Genomic DNA, 19,702 nt, shown 5'->3' with positions numbered 1-19,702 from the left:
GAGACTGACAAGTCCACTGGCTGTGAGGAATTATCAGGTAAGTTTGCCAAATGCATGCTTGGTTTGAATTTTGTTTAGAATTTTTAAATCTATTTGAGCTCAAAGTGACAATCTTTTTTATATATTCATAAAAAATATTTTAAACATATCATTCATTAAATTATTTATTAATTTATTAACTTATTTTTTAAACAACAATTCGGCCTATAGCAAAACATTATCAAAGCCTCTTTTTTCTCCTTAAACATTTCAAACATCGTGAATTTTGGAAACGCATCTAGTCACCAGAAAAGTCAGAAATGTACACTTAAATAAATGTACAACATTACCCGCCAAATTATAGTAGAATGTAAGAGTGAAAGTATTCAAATTAAACTGACGTTATTTCCTCTATCTGCTTTTCGATCATAGACATAGAACAGTTCTGCGTTCTATGTCTATGTTTTCGATGGTAGCACAAGCGACTAACAACGGAACAACCAATCACAGCAGAGATGGCCGCTCGTTGCCTAACAACACAAGTACCAATCGCAGCTGACTGTCCTTACGTCTGATCCAATGTTTCAGCCCAAGCACTCTGAACAAACCTACCTACAAAACCACGCACAAGTGCCCCTTCAATAGCGTTCGCCCACCTTCTTCGGCGATCCAATGTAACACATGCTATATTACGTAGGTGGCAGTCTTGAGTTAAACACGGTGGTCTCCCAGCAACGCAGTGTAAATAACCAGGAGTTTTTATTTCGCTTGGGAGCATGAGAGAGTTACGGAGAAATGAATGAAACTTTGATTTAACACCGATTAATAAATTATCTGGATTAAGACAACGTTAATAGCACCATCGAAGCAAAATCCCAAAAGCACATTTCAGGTAAATTACTGGTCTACCTTACAATTTGCGATAGTATACTGCATGCTAGCGTTAGCAATATCATGGCCAGCTGGCGTGTTAGCATGAACTAACAGCAAGGGTACGTTTGGTTTAATTTGTTGGTAAAGATTATCATGTAAGCTGGCACTAAGTACCACAGAATACTTACTTTTCTTTAATACTGCCTGTATCAAGATTGAGCAATGGAATTGTGAGTAGCTAAATGTTAGCTAAGGCTTGCTAGCAATGATAACAACAAGAGATTAAATAGCTGTTAGCTAGTGTTAAATACGTTTGAATCTGTTAGGAGCTCAGTAACTACGTTAGCTTAAGCTAACGGTAAGTGAATGAAAGACGTCCAAACAGTGTTTTCTTATGATAGCTGCAGTGAGCCATTGTTGTGTAAGTTAGCGAACAGCGCTTATGTTTTTTTCTCTTACTGTTGTCATGATTCATTAGTTACTATAAATACGAATTTGTTCAATCGTGTCGAGTACACTGACTTTCGGTGGTCTAAACCTTAGTTGTTAATTGATGCAAGAGAAAATTAAATTGTCTCACACAAGAAAAAATAAAATAATTCACTGACATCTTTAGATGTATTAAAGCTAATTAAAACTTATTTTCACGGTATAGGGCTTCCTTTTATTCTTCCTTCATTTCAGTTCAGGAAGTTAGACTTTAAAACATTTTAAATAGACATACGATGTATTTACTTTTGACAGTAGAATCGTGAATTTGTTTAAATCTGATCTCTAAAGTTGTTCATCAACAGGTTATTGTTGGACATTTTTGACCCAGAAGACTCATTTGTCAATAGTTTTGTGCACTGCCCCCCTGAGAAATGCCCTGTCCATCCAAAGAAAACTGGCCAGAAAAAAGGCCACGATTTATTATCTCTATTTGTGTCTTGTATTGATAGAATAAATGCAGGTGGTGATTTTAAAAAAGCATATATCTGCAAAGTTTATAGCTTTATTTATTTTTTTGTTAACGTGTTTTCCCCCCCTCCGTAACCTTAACCCCTTGCTGCTGAAAAACAAGGCGATTTTCACATTTTCGGATGTTTTTGTTGTATATAATGATCTGAAATGTAGACTGATAAAAAACAGGAGTTGGCTGGATGTCTTGCCCCAAGTATCTACTTGAATTTAAACCCTCAATGGAGAATGTGGAGCATGTTAAACAAAAGCTAATGTAAGTGTTGTAATGGTGCGTTTGCATGAAGTTGTAGTAGTGGTTTTCCACCGATTTTTTTTTTTTTTTTTTTTTTTTTTTTTTTTTTTTTTAGGTATTGTTTTCTGCCCCCTCAGATGAGCTAACTGCCCACCCACACATGCCATTCTGGTCACACCTCTGCCGAGCATCCTTTCATAAAGGATGGACACTTATTCTCTGCAGGTGCAATTTTTAAAGCATTGTTAATTAATTTCCTTAAATGTCACATCACAGCTTAAAGTAAGTGTGGGGGGATATTTGTTGCAGCTTTTTCTTTGCGTTTTTCCAAAGTCTCTTTGAATTCATCCTTCCATCTTTTCAACCTCAGGATTTTTTCCATCAAGGAAAAATAAAAGTGACTAGGTATGATTTTGAATGCTCAGCTGTACCCAAGTGTTATATTCTTAATGCTTTTTCTTGAAGATCTGACACACATCGGATGGTTGCTGGCTAGCCAATGGGGCTGTTTGACAAGTTGGTTGGATGGTTGGGGTTAAAGAAGGAGGTGAATGTGCTGTGTCTTGGTCTGGACAACAGTGGAAAAACCACCATCATCAACAAACTCAAGCCTTCCAATGTAAGTCTTCCTGCTTATGACAATGTTAAGATCAGATTTATTGTCATGCATACACACGAAATTTGTCCTCCGCTTTTAACCCATCCAGGTTGGCACCTGTTGACACACACATGCTGCACATGCACAGGGCCACACACTCAGAGACAAATGCCAACCTGGAGCAGTGGACAGTCGTTCACAGCATCCAGGGAGCATGGGGGTACAGTACCTTGCTCAAGGGCACCTCCGCCGTGACAAGGAGGTGGACTGACAGCCCTCTAGCTGTCAGTTCCACCAATCTTTTTTTTTGAGTGGCGAGAGTGGGAATCAAACTGCCAACTTTCCAGTTATTGGACGACCGACTCTAACCACTGAGCCACGGCCTTTATACAAATGCATCTTTCATAATTAAAGCTGATTAGATGCATTTTTGTCACGCACATCTTACAGTATGTCCACATTGCTGCTTTTGCCATCCTGTAATTACGTTGTGACGTAACAAGAAAAGTTCCAAATATAGTATAGATACATGTTAAAGGAGAACTGCGGTATTTTCAACATTAAGCCTCTTTTCTGAGTCCTCTGCAATGTTTTAGAACCCCCCTCACCACTTTTTTGAATTTTACTGCTGTCTCCGGTATTTGCCTAATTTTGATTCATCTCAACCTGCTTCATATGCATGTCCAAAAAGGTCCGTAAAAGCACCATAAACGTCCGTTTTCAAAATCATCATCGAAAAGTTGCTTCTGTCGTGTTTTATTTGGCAGCTCGTTCATGCTCGAACTATTTTCTTACCGGTGGCAGAGTAATATCAACGAACATCCAGTACAAAATGTCAAATAAAACACGACAGAAGCAACTTTTCGCAACGAAATTTGATATGGATTACCAGTGCACACCAGTAACCACTCCGGTGAGTTGATTATTTTGAAAACGGACGTTTATGGTGCTTTTACGGACCTTTTTGGACATGCATATGACTTGCCATTCTGAAGCAGGTTGAGATGAATCAAAATTAGGCAAATACTGGAGACAGCAGTAAAATTCAAAAAAGGGGTGAGGGGGCTTCTAAAACATTGCAGACGACTCATAAAAGAGGCTTAAAGGGGAACTCCCATGCCCAGTAATATTGTTGTAATGTTTTAAATACTTGAACGCAGTTTTTCTAGAGAAGATAATTGTTTTGTATATGTGATTATCGTCCATCGACTCTTTTGGGCTTTCACATGCGCGAGCGTACAACTAACCGGTGAGTTACATGCTGTTTATAAAGTTGTTTTGTAACGTCCCCATGCCAGTAATGTGAGAACCATGCATATGGTTTTGATGGTAAGGCTTGTGACTTTATTGTCGGATGGTTTATAAAGTGGTGTGACGTTTCTGCAGTGTGCAAGTTGTTGTTTTACGTGGAAGGTTTAGCGCTTGCCCCTAGCCACCACGTATTAGCCTCGCATGACAGGCTGTGCGAACAGCGCGATCTCCACACAGGGAGCGCAGATTTGCACCTGTCTGTGTCCTACTATCAGTATTTGACAACCTCTAGCAATGGAAATGCGCTTCAAATGCCCCGGAGTTCCCCTTTAATGTTGAAAATACCGCAGTTCTCCTTTAATAAAGTGTGCTCCCTTTTCAATCTATTACTTTGATAAATATTGCATTTCTCCTCCAGGCCCAGGTACAAGATATCGTCCCAACAATTGGCTTCAGTATAGAGAAGTTCAAGACATCCAGGTAGCTGTTTATCATTACATAGTGAAATGTTAGACATTAGATTAGAATTGGAAGTCCAATCACAATGTAATGTAATGCCAACTTTAACATTTTCTTTTCCATTTAATATATGCTGCATATTCATGTGTCACGTGGCCAGTTTGATAGATTAAACATTTTCAATTGAAAAGAATTTGTATAATATTTGCTTTCTTTTCTTTTAGCCTTTCCTTCACCGTCTTTGACATGTCCGGCCAAGGCAGATACAGAAATCTTTGGGAACATTACTATAAGTGAGTTCACGGGGGTGGTGGTGGGGGTGGGTGATACAAAGACAACCTCTTCTTTCCCATAAGCTTTTCTCTCCGATTTATATTTACACTGTAACATGCATTTATGCATTTAATGCTTTTAATCTCTTCTCAGGGAAGGTCAAGCAATCATATTTGTCATCGATAGTGCAGACAAACTGAGGATGGTGGTGGCCAAAGAGGAATTGGACACATTACTAAATCATCCCGGTAAGCTCATGTTTCTCAGCCTCCTGTTTGGGTTTCTTGGGCTTTCGCAAGAATAGACTCCACAGTGCGCAGGGGTTTTACGTTTCTTAAAAGAGACTAATTGAATTATTTAAACAGAATAGTAGTTCTAATTTGGGAGTCTGACATGCTTCCCTCTGTCGCGCTGTAGATGTCAAACACAGGAGGATCCCCATCCTGTTCTTTGCAAACAAGATGGATGTAAGGGATGCCCTGTCTTCTGTCAAGGTCTCACAGCTGCTCTGCTTGGAGAACATCAAAGACAAACCCTGGCACATCTGGTATGAACTTGCTGACTATGTCTGTATGGCAGAACCATAGAATTAAGCATTTGTGAAGTTTTTATAGATTCTGCTGTGAAATAATGCAGTGTTGTGTGAGCATGCAGGCACAATGATATGTTCTCACTGTACATGGCTCAGCTTTAACCATCTTCGTCTTCTTTTGGCGGAACAACTGTTCAGTCTCAACAACTAGGACGTGTCGGTGAATATGTAGTTAAATGGACATTTGTCATGTAATGCTAAACTAAGTGTCACGTCTGGTTTAGCTGTTTAAAGAGACATTAAATTATCTCATGAAATTCACAAATTTTGCTGTCAGAATTTTACTCAAAATTTACTGGAATTATTTTAGCAAAACCAGCTGCCTGAAATGTGCCTGAGAGGGGATTTTGATTTTGTCTCCATATATTGTGGCCAGCACACTGTATGGTAGAACGCTGTTGATGTGCTGCCTTTTTTCAGTGCCACGGATGCTCTGAAAGGAGAGGGTTTACAGGAAGGAGTCGACTGGTTACAAGGTACGAGAGCTGATATGCATGAAAGTCACAGTGAGAGTGTTGTTTTGAGTTTTTATCTCACAGTGCAGTTTGGTTGACTTTTACATTGACTAACCTGTCAATACTGTCTGCTAATTGCATTTAAAAGTGGTTGTATATTTCCATTACTTACATATATTCAAGCCTAACACTGTATGCCACCTGCTGCATGTGTAAGCAGTTCAGCTTTGCAGAAATAATCTTTCAGATCTGTCTCACAACCTACAGTGAATTTCATGTGCTTTTTGTGTTTCTATAGTTGCTTGTTAAAAATAATGCTCTGATCTGTTATCATAAAGTCTCCCAGTGTAAATGTAGTTGATAAAACAGTTTTTTATCATCCTCATCAGTTTTTAACATCCTCTCAGCTCTATCTCAATCCTCCAGATGTCAGGATTGACATGGTCCTGAATATAATAGGACTGTGTCTTTGTCTTTTTCCAAATCTGTGTGATAAAGTACACGTGGCTTTGTTTCAACGTTCCACACCATCATTGTCTTTTCTCTTTTCTGTTATGCTTAACGCTGTCATTCAAATCCTTCCATAGATCAAATTATACAGTGAGTACTGATTGATTTGTAAGTGTTTTGTTATTTATTGTGTTACTTAGTAGCTTAGAAGTCTGAGACCGTACCTGTGTTTTTGAGACCGCAGCGGTAACCGGAGCCAACTTTGCAGTGTTTCTAAACTGGAAGCCCTCCTGTATGCAAAATTCCTCTAATGAATCATGTTGCCTCTCGCTGATGTCAAACTCATGGAAGAACACTTCCACCTGAGAATTATCTCCAAAACTGAATGTTCAAGTTTGAAGAATTAGAATCAGATCTGTGCCAATAAAATCAACAAAACATTCCTAAATATCAAACAAATGTAAGCTTCAGTGGGGTTTTTAATTAGTTTTTGCTTCTATATCCTTTTGTTATCAGTTCCCCCTGCTTTATTCTCATTGATGAGACTTTTTCTGTGACTTTGCAGCTACATTGACGGCTCGTTCCTTTGCGCTGTGTGATTTTTGTTTGAGTGACAGGTGATTGTCCTTAAGGTCACTCAGAGTAGCTAGCAGACTTTTCCAGGTTTGGTGGACACGTTACGCTGAGTTCTCATCACCCAGTAACAAGCTGTATTGGATTCTTACGAGATTTAAACATTGAGTTTTTATCCTACTTGTCCGTCCTTAGATGTTTTGTGGTTTTAACGTTAACGCAAAAAGCCAAGTTTTGCCAATTTAATTAGCTTTTTCTATATGATAGTAAATAACTTACCATCTATTAACGTTAACGCTAAATTACACTGTAAAGCTTAATTTTACCCCCAAAAAGTTAAAACAACAAAGTGCAGACAAAATATATTATTAATACTCACCATTTAAACCTTTTAGGATTCCAGAATAGCTTGTTAATAGATGATGAGAGCGCGGTGTTGCTGCTGCTCTACTTAAACAAACGTGGAAAGTTTGTTAGTTACTCGGAGCAACAAACTGTCTCTCAGAAACTTACCACTTAACTATCCTCCCACCTTTGATGTTTGCGACAGAAGTGCAAACATAATTTTCTCTCCAATTCTTTGTTTGTTGTTAGTTTGTTTATTTGTTTTTTGTTTTATTTGCACAATTCTGATTCTGTACGAAGAAAGGCGGTTATGAAGGGTTGGCAGCTCTCCTTTGCAGAGCTTAATGATAGTTGTCTGTCTGAAATCACATCCCCTATTATTTAGTCAAACCATCCACAGAAACTCACCGCTGCAGCATTTTTCCTTTGTTGACACACACGTTCTGTATCTTGGTTTCCTTCCTTCTTGAGAAATGACAGCCGTGCTATATTTTGCTGACTAGCCGTATTTCTCCCATTTTTCCAGATCAAATCAAAACCATGAAAACGTGAGAGCATGAAGATTGACTGGACAGAGTTAGCGGCGCCGTGCGTGGAAGTGTTTCATAAAAGAACGGCTGGACCCTGTCCGTGGTACGGCTGAATCCAAACGGTTTTAATGGGGTATTCAGATGGTTTTTGTATGTGTTTTATTAATTCTCTGGTGCCAGCGAGGAAGGCTAAATGCATCCACTGACATGACAAGAGAAATGCACTAAAATTGGCAACTTTATTAAGGCAAAAGATTATGTTGTGTATGTTTTAAACTGATCCTTATTATTTTCACTGTGTTTGTGTGCCGAGGGTTACGATTTACTCTAGCTGCTCTGAAACGAGATATCGTGGGAGGTTTTGTGTTTGTTATGAAGAGTACTCCGAATGTGTTGTGAAAAAAGTTTTCCCCTTTTTAGCCCCCAAACTTTCCTCTCTGTCTGACTGGCCCAACATAATGGGAGAGATGGAAATGCAATTCTTCTTTTTCCTTCAGTTGACTCAGTTTGGTTGTACTGATCCATCACACCATGTCAGCAGGGAGTAGAGGCTCTAATCTGCAGATTTATACACAGCGTTTCAGGGCATCTGACATCATTCTAAAGAACTTATGCCAAATTCTCTTTTTTTTTTTCTTAAGTCTCTCAGGGCATCTGTAGATGTATTGTTATTTTTGTTTAAGTCATGGTAAAAGGTCAGTCAGCTTTTACTTACAGGGGAATTTTCTGGTCTTTGGTTTACTAATGCACAAAATTCAATTTGTTCCAGTCCACTGCCTTTTCTTTTTCAAACATGCACAGAGCTCCATCTCACTACCACATTAAAAAGCACCTCCACTTTGTCTTTACAGCAGCTAAAGTAGCATGAAGCTCTGCTCATGTTTGGGTAACATTGCTCTAGTCACATCAACAATGAAAACTGAGACCAAAATGGTTAGGAAAGAGTAGACCGTGTTGCACATATACTTACCTTCGTGTAAGCATATATAGATGCTAGCTAACTTAGCTGTAACATGTTAAGTGTTTGTCACAAATGAGGTTGAAGTTAGCCTGTAAAGTTTGTTAATAAAAATTAAAAGATCTCACTATAAAAGCTCATTTTCCACTAGTGGTCTTTTTTTTTTTTTTTTTTTTTGGCCTTATCTTATTGCTGAAAGAAAAACAAACCGCCCGGTCTGAAAAAAGTTTGTAATGCGAGTCTTTGATCCTTTTATTTTGTCTTTGAGTGAAAGCCTGCAGTAAAAACCGCCCGTCTTGTCTGATGGCGTTTGTCAGGCTCCCTCACTGCAACCAAGCGCTTTGGCAAATGTAACATGCATCCACATTGTGTGACTCATGGCTGTAATGGCTCCCTTTTTCTCATTGTATATCGATGGCATCTTTTTCAGGAATGTGTTATCTTAAAAAAAAAAAAGTAGAATATTAAATATTTAAAAAAAAAATGCAACTTGTAACTAACATTTAACTGAATCCCACCACTCCAACACCATATATACCAACAGAGATCCTTATGGCTGTGTTTATTTTCAAGGCTGTGCTACGTGACTCGTAATATTTCACGTAAAGGCTTGTACCAAAGTTTGGGCAACCTTGGTCAAGATTTTTGAATGATTTGGATAATATTGTCTAGTTTCCATATGTTAAAGAATTTCCTTCAGTGTGTCTCAGCCCGTCATAGAAAGTCTGTGAAAGCTTTGCGAATTGTGACTGCATTTTGTTGCCACGGTCAATAAAACAAACAAAACCTCCGCTACTTGTACTTTCATCTCTGTAAAACAATTCTCCTCTTCAGCTGCTCTCTCTGCTTCAAGTCCTGCTGTGTGATTAGATGTCTTCCTGCAACGGCTTCCCCTCTCATGAGATCTCGCATTAAGACCTTTCTGTCAGCGACCCTTCAGCTGATCTCCTTTCAATAATGAAGTCAGACACTTCTGAGGGATTTGCCCGATGAAGATTTCTTTGCGCATCATTAATGTTTAGCAGATATGTCAGGGAAATAAACCCTGACATATCTGCGAAGTTAAAGTTTTCTTTTTCTTTAGAAATACCATAATGGCCTCGCAATTAGACTGAAGTATCAAGGCAGCAGCTTTAAGGAGACCATGGTTTCTGGATATTTGGACAGTATTCGAGGAACAGCGATTGTGGACAAATCGGAAACCGATACATCTTTCAGACCTTTTTGAAACTCATTAAAGCTGGAAAGTTTTTGACTTCCCAAGCTTACAGGGATGGTATTCCTTTTGTGTTTTCATTCTCTAGTCGAACGGACATTTAATTAAATGCAAACCCTGCTTAAAATGCTGAAAAGGAGTATTTAATCTGAAACCTCGTGCTTTTTGGTGATCAGTAGTCTACCTACAGTTTTGTTCATAGTTTTAAATGTCATTTTTAGTGAATTTAGGTCTGAAAATTGTCAATAAGTTGAAGAAATTATTCAAAGTGTCATTTCAAAATGTTTATGTTAGGATCTGGGTTTTTAGTTATGTTTTTTGGACTGAGTTATTGGTGTTATTTTTATTCAGTACTTCAGTGTTTTCTGTATTTAGATCAGTCTTTGTTTCACCTTAGTTCTGTTTATCAGTATTCAGTTATGTTTTATTTCTCCTTGTGTATTCTTTGTTAGTGTGCTCTCTCTCGCCCCCTGTGCCATCTCTCTCTCTCGCCCTCTTCAGTCTGTCTCCTGCCCTCTTCACTCCTCGCCGGATCCTCGTCTTACACCTTGGTCTTGTCTTGTCTCGTTCCCCGATCTGAAATCCTTGTCTGCATTCCTCGCCTTTATGTTCTCTCTCGCCGTTTGTTCCTCGTCAGTCCTTCCGCAATTATTTAAGTCTGTTTTGCTATTTTCTTAGTTCCATGTTCAGTTTAGTTTTTCTTTACTCCAGCTTTGCTGCACCTTTTGTTTATATTTGTAAATAAATCCTTTAACGTCACTTTTTGCCTCTCGTCCGTGTCTGCACCTGGGTCCTCCCATAACACACCATGACAATTTACCAACTCGAGAAAACTGCAAAGATAGATTTCATCAAATCAAAAATCAAATCAAATCAAATTTATTTGTATAGCACATTTCATGTACAAACAATTCAAAGTGCTTTTCATATAGAGCTTGTTAGTACATCTTTAGACTGTACAGTAACTCATCGTGTAGGTCGCATACAGGAATTAAAAGATAAAACACGCCCTTTTTGACAATATTAGACCGACTTGAAGTTTGCTCATAGTGTCAGCGCCTTTTTTTGTTTTATTTTTTTTAAGTTCTACGGTTGGAAGCCAGTCAACACAAACAAATTTAGACTTTACTCACAAGCATTAGGTACACCAAACTGAAGTGTAATTTATTGTATGTTTGTTAGTACAGGGCAGTTTGGTGGTCTACTTTGAGAAACTTGGTAAACATAAGTATCCTGCGGCCATCTTCCTCCATATTTTCAAATGAAGAAGAGGGTCCATCTGAGCTCATGCTTGAAATCCCTCAAACATCTATTCCAAACAGACCCTTTAAGCACAAGTTCACTTTTAGCATAACAGAAGTGTAAGACTCTTCCCTCAAACTGTATCTTCTGAAACATCTTATTTGTGTAATTTAATTTAGAAAAAATGTGGAAAACAAAAATGGTTTCATGTTTTGGGGAAACCACAGCTCAGTGGCTGCTGCATGTGTCTTGTGTTATCCAAGTCTCAACTCTCTTCCAGACATCTTGTGCTCAGCCAGCAACAGCTGCTCATTAAATCTGCAGTCCTGGGCTCTGAACAAATCATCTGGTTAAACATTTAACATGTACATAATGAAGGGTCCTGTCACAGCACAACAGTTCTGTTCGTTCTGTTGCATCAGTGTGTTCATATATGATCGAGGAATGTATGTATCATTGGATCATTGGGACTAGCCACAAGCATGTGAAAGTCTGATTTCAGTATTTGGCCTGGAAAAAGTGCTGAGGCTGTGTGCCAGCCATCTGTCCAACACGTGGTTAGAAAGTTTTCCATCTGTCTGCCGGATGTTTTATGTTTTGGCCTCAATATTCCACACGGTCGCCTGTCAGATGTCAAACAAAACCACGTTTCAGTTTTAATCCACTGAGTGAACTTTACTAATTGTGTTGTAAGATTTTCTCTTTATGCGTAATGCAGTGTTCAGTAATTTGATTTAAATATGAGTGACAGGGTGCTCCAAAAGACAGGATTGAATTATTTTTGTCATCATTAAGCTTTAATTAACAAGATAGTCAAGAAATCTTCGGGACTTGGTGAAGCTGAGCATAAAAACCTGTCAAATATACTGTATTGCATCAAATAACACAATGATGAGCTTAAGTCATATTACTCATATCAAAATATTGATATAGTAGCACTAAGAAAATAATTAATCATCATACAAATAATATCATATAATTTATGATAGAGATGAATCGATTAGAACATTTGAAATCAAACAATAAAGATAGTGAACCCCGTAAACAGGAGACTGACATATTGGCCTCTGTCCGTGGTGCTGAAACGCTTCTGCTACCTCTCCAAAAGAGGGCGCTGTACCTGTTTAGCGATCAAAATAAAACTCTGCATCCTTTCCCAAATTAAGGAAACGTCTAAGTCCTCAAACATGATATTGCACATTGTGTGTGTGTGTGTGTGTGTGTGTGTGTGTGTGTGTGTGTGCGCGCGCGCGTGTGTGTGCGTGTGTCTCGGGATTTTTTAAAAGTCAGGTTGTATCATTAAGCCTCTCCACATGTTCTTCAGGATCCATCTTAATTGGAAAGCTGACAAGTGTAGACCAGTTGAAAAGGACCTCAGGCTGAGGTGGCCATTAAGCAGACACGTCTCACTGATACATATTCTGAAGGGAAGAGGCAGACACACCTAAGTGTGTTGTAATTGTTTAAAGGTGGGGAGTATTTTAGTCCCCAAATTCAAGCCCGTTACCCCACAGAAAACGGGGGGACGTTGACCATTTCCCCTTTGAGAGGGCTTTGAAGATTTGCCACCATGAGTTTTAAAAATCAATAGAATGTCCTGATTGTTGTTCTATAGGGTAAATGGACGTGTTTCCATTCTCCGCTAAAGTTATGTGGAGCAAAGCCAACTGCGATTGTAAGGTAAATTGTTGGATCAAAGCCGCATGATGCTGAGTTTGGAAGAATATTAGTGGGAGCAGGAACGATTAAGTGGTTTAAGAAAAGAAGGATCCACACCTTATTAAGTAAAGGAATCTCTCCTCCACTCGGATCAGCCGGCACATTGTGACGCGTCTCTATGCAAGATGCTCAATAAGAGGGACGTTTGGTCTCTCTGACGCGTGTCTCTGTCCTCTGACGGCATCTGCCCCCTTATAAGCCTCTGTAAGTCACCCGAGAGACCCCCACCAGCGTTTCCTTTCACTGTTCCTGGTGGCGCACAAAGAGACGAGGATATTCATAGACCTCTAACTGTTATGTGTACGGTTTTTCTCGGGTGCCCCAGCACATGACTCTAGACATATCCGAGGTAAGTTTTACATGTGTCTTTTTTTTAAAAAACTTATTCAGGAAGTTTCTGAAATAACATTGTTAGGAGGACGAGATAATGTGTGTTTTTCCCCCTCTTTAATCACGACTCCTGTGCGTAAAAATGAATTTTACGCTCATTAGTTCTACTAGAACAAGTACAGATAACAAAGAAAAGAACGGACGAGACGACGCAGCTACTTGGAAAATTTGTTTAGTCTTTTTTGTTTTGTTTGGGAAATTCATTTTGGCTTTTTTTTAAAGACTTAAAATAAGGGCAAAACAGCATTTTCTTTTAAGTTTTCAAGTTTCTTATTCATACATTTTTATGTATGAATTCTCTCTTCACTCTTCACACTGCATTTCATAGGCTTGTACCTGTACTTGCTCTTTGACAATAAAGTTGAATCTAAGCTAATCTAATTTGACCTTTAATGAAAATATTATAGTAAATTTTACTATAACTGAAAATGCCATTTTTTAAGTTGTATTTCTTTTTTTTTTTTTTGAGAAGCACATCTTTCAGGACTTATCTTTGCCTCGAATGTATGCCTCCAAAGGCGCGCGGTATCAGCTTGAGAGTCATCAAGAAAATATGTTTTTGGGTTAGTTTTTTTTTTGAGAATAAAAATAAAAGTTACGTTGAGTTTGAACGCTATTTAAAACATAAAAGTTTTTCTTTTTTGTTCTTTTTTTCCCACACCAAGCCATGTTGTCAGACTGCACTTAACGTCACTTAAAGTCTATTTTTTCAAATGCAGACAATTAAGCGGTGGAATTGCTGTTTTTTTTTTTCTCTTTCCTGCACCGTGCTAGGTCTTCATGCCTTCCAGTTCCTAGCAGAGGACCGTTGTGACAATGACCATCCATGTAGAGGGGCTTGTGGCTATCGCGATCTTCTATCTGCTGATTCTGTTTGTCGGCATCTGGGCGGCATGGAAGAACAAACATTCCGGGGAGGCGGAGGGCACCGACCGCAGCGAGACCATCATGGTCGGAGGGAGAGACATTGGATTATTTGTCGGTGGATTCACTATGACAGGTAAAGTTTGTTTTACTGAACAAATCGGTTGTGATAATTAAATCACAACAACAGATTTCTGTGTTATGAAGGCAACTTGCGCTTTTGTCCAGTTTGGCATATCATTGATATAGATCAGTTCAATTGATTTTGAAAATCAGAATAAGTTTATCTTCATTCTGATTTGTTTGTTTGCGTGCGTTTTCCAGCGACCTGGGTTGGGGGAGGCTACATCAATGGCACAGCTGAATATGTGTATCTTCCGGATTATGGCTTGGCTTGGGCACAAGCCCCCTTTGGATATGCTCTCAGTCTGGTTGTGGGTGAGTGGCGTTACGTCTTTTAGGCGTTCACCAAGATGTTATATTGTTTTTACCATGAGCATAATGGATAAAGACTTGGAGTAATTTGATCAGCAATGAGTTGTGTTTTTACCATTTACATTTACATAAACCCTCACGTTGATATTCAGACTTGTTAGTCAAAGAGCTTCTTTAAGTAATTGTTTTGTTGCAAATCAAACCTTCACAAGTGGTCGTCTGTTCATCCCTATACGAGGAGGACACTTAAATTCTGCCCACATAAATTCTATCACCTGTTATTATTTTGTCACCTTGGGTTCTGTCCAGGGGCTGTCTAAATTCTTAGTGTTCACTCTATGTCCCAGGTGGTCTATTTTTCGCCAAACCCATGCGCTCACGGGGTTACGTCACCATGTTAGACCCATTCCAGCAGCTGTATGGAAAACGTATGGGTGGCCTTCTCTTCATACCCGCACTCATGGGTGAGATTTTCTGGTCTGCTGCCATCTTATCCGCCCTTGGTGAGTTTGTTTTTCTCTGTACAGTAAAGTAAAAAAAAAAAAAAAAATAGTTGGGTGGCAAAGGATCAAATTGTGACCACAACGTCCTTTCATCTGCTCATGACCTTAGGTGCTACTCTGAGTGTCATCGTGGACATCAACATTAAGATGTCAGTTGTTATCTCTGCACTCATTGCAATCTTTTACACCCTGGTTGGAGGACTCTACTCTGTGGCCTACACTGATGTGGTGCAGCTGTTTTGTATCTTTATTGGCCTGGTAGGTTTATGCTGCTTTCTTTAAACAGTTATTATTATTTTGCCCGTCAAACTGTCCATTTTTTTATTCTTTTATCTTAAAATGTACACTGTGCTTCCTAAAGATATATGTATGGGCCACACTGGACAGAACTACACTGCATTCAATCCAGTTAAATAACACTTTATCAATCCCCAAAGGGAACTTATACTGTTACGGAATAAACAATAAATTGATAATATTCAGGGACAAAATTGTCATTTTAAAAAGCCATTGAGATTAATGTCGTAGACAGGAATGATTTCCTCATTGTGGTAGACCTGGAGAAGCCTCTGCCTGAAGAAACTGTTGTGTTGAGGATGTACATTGACTTCTGAATATCAGTAATTTTCTTTATGAGAATAACTTCAACTGAATTATAATTTTCAAAAAGTATTTTTGCCATTATACATGCCTGTATTTGTTATACACGTGTTTACACGTATATGTACATGTTAATCAAAAATACTCTCCTTCTACTGTGTGTCAATGACCCACATTCTCAGAAAAGAACACTTCTAGGTGGGACGAACATTTTGACAATTTCTTTTTCCATATCCCACTCTTACCTACCTGTGCTCTATATTGCGCTCCTGTGACAGTGCCTTTTCCTAATGGGAAGTGACATTTCGTAAAAATATGTGGGGTTTTTTTTGTTTCTTGTCTACAGTGGATCAGTGTCCCCTTTGCTTTGACCAATCCTGCGGTGACAGACATCGCTGTTACTGCAGTGAAGCAGGTCTATCAGTCGCCCTGGAGAGGTAGCATCAGCAAGACTGATACCTGGGTCTGGATTGACAACTTCTGCCTCCTGGTACAGCACCGCCAGCAGTTCATCACATACTTTATCAGTCCACACTCTAAGTCCAGAGTAACGTCTAGATTTGGCTGTACAGATTAAACCATCATGATAAGATTGAAGGTTGACTTTTCTTGTAGTTGGTGGGTTAATTTAACCTGAAATTAAAAATAGTGAATGCTTCCAGGCACAGTCCTGTAAAGAGGGGGGACTTTGGTTTTGCTGACCAGTGACATTCATTCATCTTTGTCATTTGATAGTTTACACAGTAAATAATCTACTGCTTATTCACTTGAGAATAAGTCTCATTTGACAGCTGATTATTGACAGCTGACATAAAAATGTGCTAATTCTCTCTAACTGATTTTCTCTCAAGAACAAGCAGGTGTCCATAGGGATGTACAGATATATCTGCCTGACACTCCATTGCCATTATTCAGTCTGTTGACTGCAAATCTTTCAGCAAAAAGAATAACATCAGCTGATGGTGGTGGTTGATATTTATTTGATGTTTCCTGCCTGTAAGTCCCTGAATTGGTAATGAATAACGTTGGTAATGATTTAGCAAGCTAAAAAATATTTTGAAACGTTTTTTCTTTAACGTTTTTTCTTTAAGCTCTTATTAAACTCTTTAAGAGCTTAATAATAGGTTAGTTTGAAGTTTTTTTAAAAACATTTGTATGAATTAAGTTTGTACTTATTCGAAGGTAGTGTGATAAAGGGCTGAAATACTTTGAAACTGTTTGGTTATTTTTTTCATGAGGCAAATTTATTTAGTCATTCTAATATCTATAACATTCCTATCAATAGGCCCAGAATTTTACAAGTGGTGCATCCTTTTAGTTATCATAAACAGAATAGTCATTATAAAGAGTCATAGTGTAGGGCTATTGCTGTGGGCAGGGATGACTTTTGGTACTTATTGTGGAACTGAAGCAGCCTCTGCCTGAAGATGCTGTTGTTTGATCACTATAGATTGTGTTCTATGTTATTTTTTCCATTATTTTTTAGCAGCGTGTGTAATATTCTTCTTTGCGGTCAGCTCCAGGGGCCCCAGAGAAGGTCTGAGGGCGTCATTTATATGCTGTAAAGATTTGTCAGTTTGTCACTAAAAAAGGCTGGCTTGACATGATTATTTTGGACTTTACATTTTGAGGATGTTTTTCCCTGTTTTTTTTAACTGTGCTACAGATGCTGGGAGGAATACCCTGGCAAGTGTATTTTCAGAGAGTCCTATCAGCCTCTTCTGCCACTTACGCGCAGGTCCTCTCCTTCCTGGCTGCTTTCGGATGCCTCGTCATGGCTGTGCCCTCGGTTCTCATTGGGGCCATCGGGGCCTCCACAGGTTAGATACACGTGAGCTAGAACGAGCACGATCTGTGAGTGTGTTTTTGGGGGAAGGCTCCCGGTGGGTCCATGTTGCCCTTAGATCTGAGAGTGCCTGGTAAATAGCAGCTGGTTCACCTCATCCATAATGAAGTAGGAATCCGTTTAATAACCATGCTGGTTGTGTAAATATTACATTAGAAGGAGACAAGGGACCAAATTAGTGCTCTGATCTCCAGATTTTCTGGCGTCAAATTCCACAGTGAACAAGTGAATACACAACTCTGCTCTTTCCTGTTTTAACATGCGTTATCACTTCAGAATTAAAAGTTCAGTTACTGTCACAATTTGTTTTTGCAAAAAGGGACATTAGTTAGGATTGACGTTTGTCCATCTTTATTCCAGTATCTGTAAAATATTAATAATTTGAGCCAAGAGTTGGGAAAACCAAAAACCTAAATGGACAAATATAATGTTCCAATGCAAACATGTCATTTTTGTGATAACTGTGCATGTCTGGCTCAGTTTTAGCATGAGTTTTACATGCATGAGTGTGTGTTTGCTGAAATCTTATTGTGAAGGAGGTCATGCTTATTGCATTATTTCAGTTACAGTAAATGTTTTTCTTTTGTACTTTTTATGTTGAGTGATTATTTCTCTTGCTCAGACTGGAACCAGACAAGTTATGGTCCCATTCCCCCAAAAGAGAGGGATCAAGCTGACATGATTCTCCCCATCGTGCTCCAACACCTTTGCCCGCCGTTCGTCTCTTTTTTCGGTCTGGGTGCTGTATCTGCGGCTGTCATGTCATCTGCAGACTCCTCCATCCTTTCAGCAAGCTCCATGTTTGCGAGGAACATCTACCAGATGGCCTTCAGGCAGTCTGTGAGTACATGTACCTGTTTCTGGTAACATTTCTGTGGATTATTTTTTCTTTTTTTGTACTTTTTTTATGGCTGCTCTACACAAGTCACAATCTTTTTTTTCCCCCACTCCTCTCTTTCTTCTCAGGCATCTGATCGCGAAATTGTGTGGGTGATGAGAATCACCATCTTTGTATTTGGCGGTCTTGCTACCTTGATGGCTCTGGTAACCGGCACAGTTTACGGCCTCTGGTATCTAAGCTCAGATCTGGTTTATGTCATCATCTTTCCCCAGCTGCTCAGTGTGCTTTTTGTCAAAGGCACCAACACGTATGGCTCAGTGGCTGCATACCTGTTCGGTATGGTGCTGCGTATAGGTGGAGGGGAACCCTACCTGCAGCTCCCTCCCTTCATTTACTACCCCGGCTGGACGATTGAGCTGCAGAAGCATCACATTACTGGGGAAATGGAGGAGGTTGTCAAACAAAAGTTCCCCTTTAAGACCATCTCCATGGTTGCCTCCTTTGTGGCTAACTTTGCTTTCTCTCACCTGGCAAAGTACCTGTTCGAGAGCGGTAAGATTTCCCACAAATACGACTTTCTCGACGCAGTAGTGTCCAGGCACAGTGGAGAGATAATGGATAAGACCACGCTTGTAACCCGTAGCAACAACATTGGGCTCTCAGAGATGGCACCTGTCAAACCACGACTGAGCGTGACCTTGGCGGCCGCCTTCACACGTCGTGACACACTGCCGACAGAAACAGTGGAGGAGGAAGAGGAGGAGTCCAGCCCAGACTCCTCCCACCATGACGAGGAATAACGAAGCCAGGATTAATTAAAAAAAAAAAAAAAAAAAGACTGGAAACGTGACTAAACTTCCGGAAGCATCAGCAACCAAACATCTTCCCTTTGGGACTACAAAGTACTTTGACATCTCGCTTGATTGGACAAGCGCCACTTGTCAGGATATATAGTGTAGCAGCTTGCTGATTGTCCAGACAGGACGCCGTAGTTCTGTGAAGCAAAGCAACACACATACATGCACTCATAGTACTTATAAGGAGCTGGTTGTTCTGCATTCTCACTCTGTTCTCTTAAACTGGTGTGGAAGTAAAATCCGACCAGACTAGTTCTTATGAAAAATTCTGTTGTTTATGCGGAAAGAAAAGAAAATCAAAGGAAAATGACAGCCACTTTATAAGAAGTGACTGATAGCACAACCACTATTCAGAAGAAGGGAACCAACACGATGAAAGCAATAACACATCTACACAATCCGACAGATGTGCAGCGGTTACTGCAGTAAAGTAGACACTGTACATACCAGTGAAATACTGTGGATAAGTAAAAGGAAAATATGGAAAACATTATAACTCACAGCTTTAATCCATAACAGTAAGCCATTCACAGAAGCACTGAAATAAAGTTTTTGAATTGAATTGAAATTTAAATTAAACAGACATACAGTCGTGTTTCTCCAATTTGTTTTGGATTATGACTGATACACTTAAAACGACTGTGAATCCAGAAAGATA

General features: G+C 39.3%; 2 protein-coding genes across 2 annotated transcripts; both read left to right on the top strand.

Annotated features, from left to right (window-relative positions):
- Positions 1 to 642: 642 nt before the first annotated feature.
- On the top strand, positions 643 to 10,458 carry arl6 (ARF like GTPase 6). The gene is made up of 8 exons (XM_075451490.1): positions 643 to 871; positions 2,513 to 2,666; positions 4,315 to 4,376; positions 4,580 to 4,648; positions 4,782 to 4,876; positions 5,046 to 5,175; positions 5,641 to 5,696; positions 7,570 to 10,458. Exons 2-8 carry the CDS (start codon positions 2,547 to 2,549, stop codon positions 7,593 to 7,595), a joined length of 558 nt encoding a protein of 185 aa, XP_075307605.1. The 5' UTR covers positions 643 to 871; positions 2,513 to 2,546; the 3' UTR covers positions 7,596 to 10,458.
- Positions 10,459 to 13,889: 3,431 nt separating this feature from the next.
- On the top strand, positions 13,890 to 18,987 carry slc5a7a (solute carrier family 5 member 7a). Its single transcript, XM_075470835.1, has 8 exons — positions 13,890 to 14,098; positions 14,287 to 14,400; positions 14,745 to 14,900; positions 15,010 to 15,158; positions 15,847 to 15,990; positions 17,167 to 17,320; positions 17,969 to 18,186; positions 18,313 to 18,987. Exons 1-8 carry the CDS (start codon positions 13,915 to 13,917, stop codon positions 18,985 to 18,987), a joined length of 1,794 nt encoding a protein of 597 aa, XP_075326950.1. The 5' UTR covers positions 13,890 to 13,914.
- The last annotated feature ends 715 nt before the right edge of the window (positions 18,988 to 19,702 follow it).

Source organism: Odontesthes bonariensis, chromosome 1 (genome assembly GCF_027942865.1).
Source record: "Odontesthes bonariensis isolate fOdoBon6 chromosome 1, fOdoBon6.hap1, whole genome shotgun sequence".
In the NCBI taxonomy this organism is placed as follows: domain Eukaryota; kingdom Metazoa; phylum Chordata; class Actinopteri; order Atheriniformes; family Atherinopsidae; genus Odontesthes; species Odontesthes bonariensis.
This window is presented reverse-complemented; position numbering and strand designations above follow the sequence as displayed.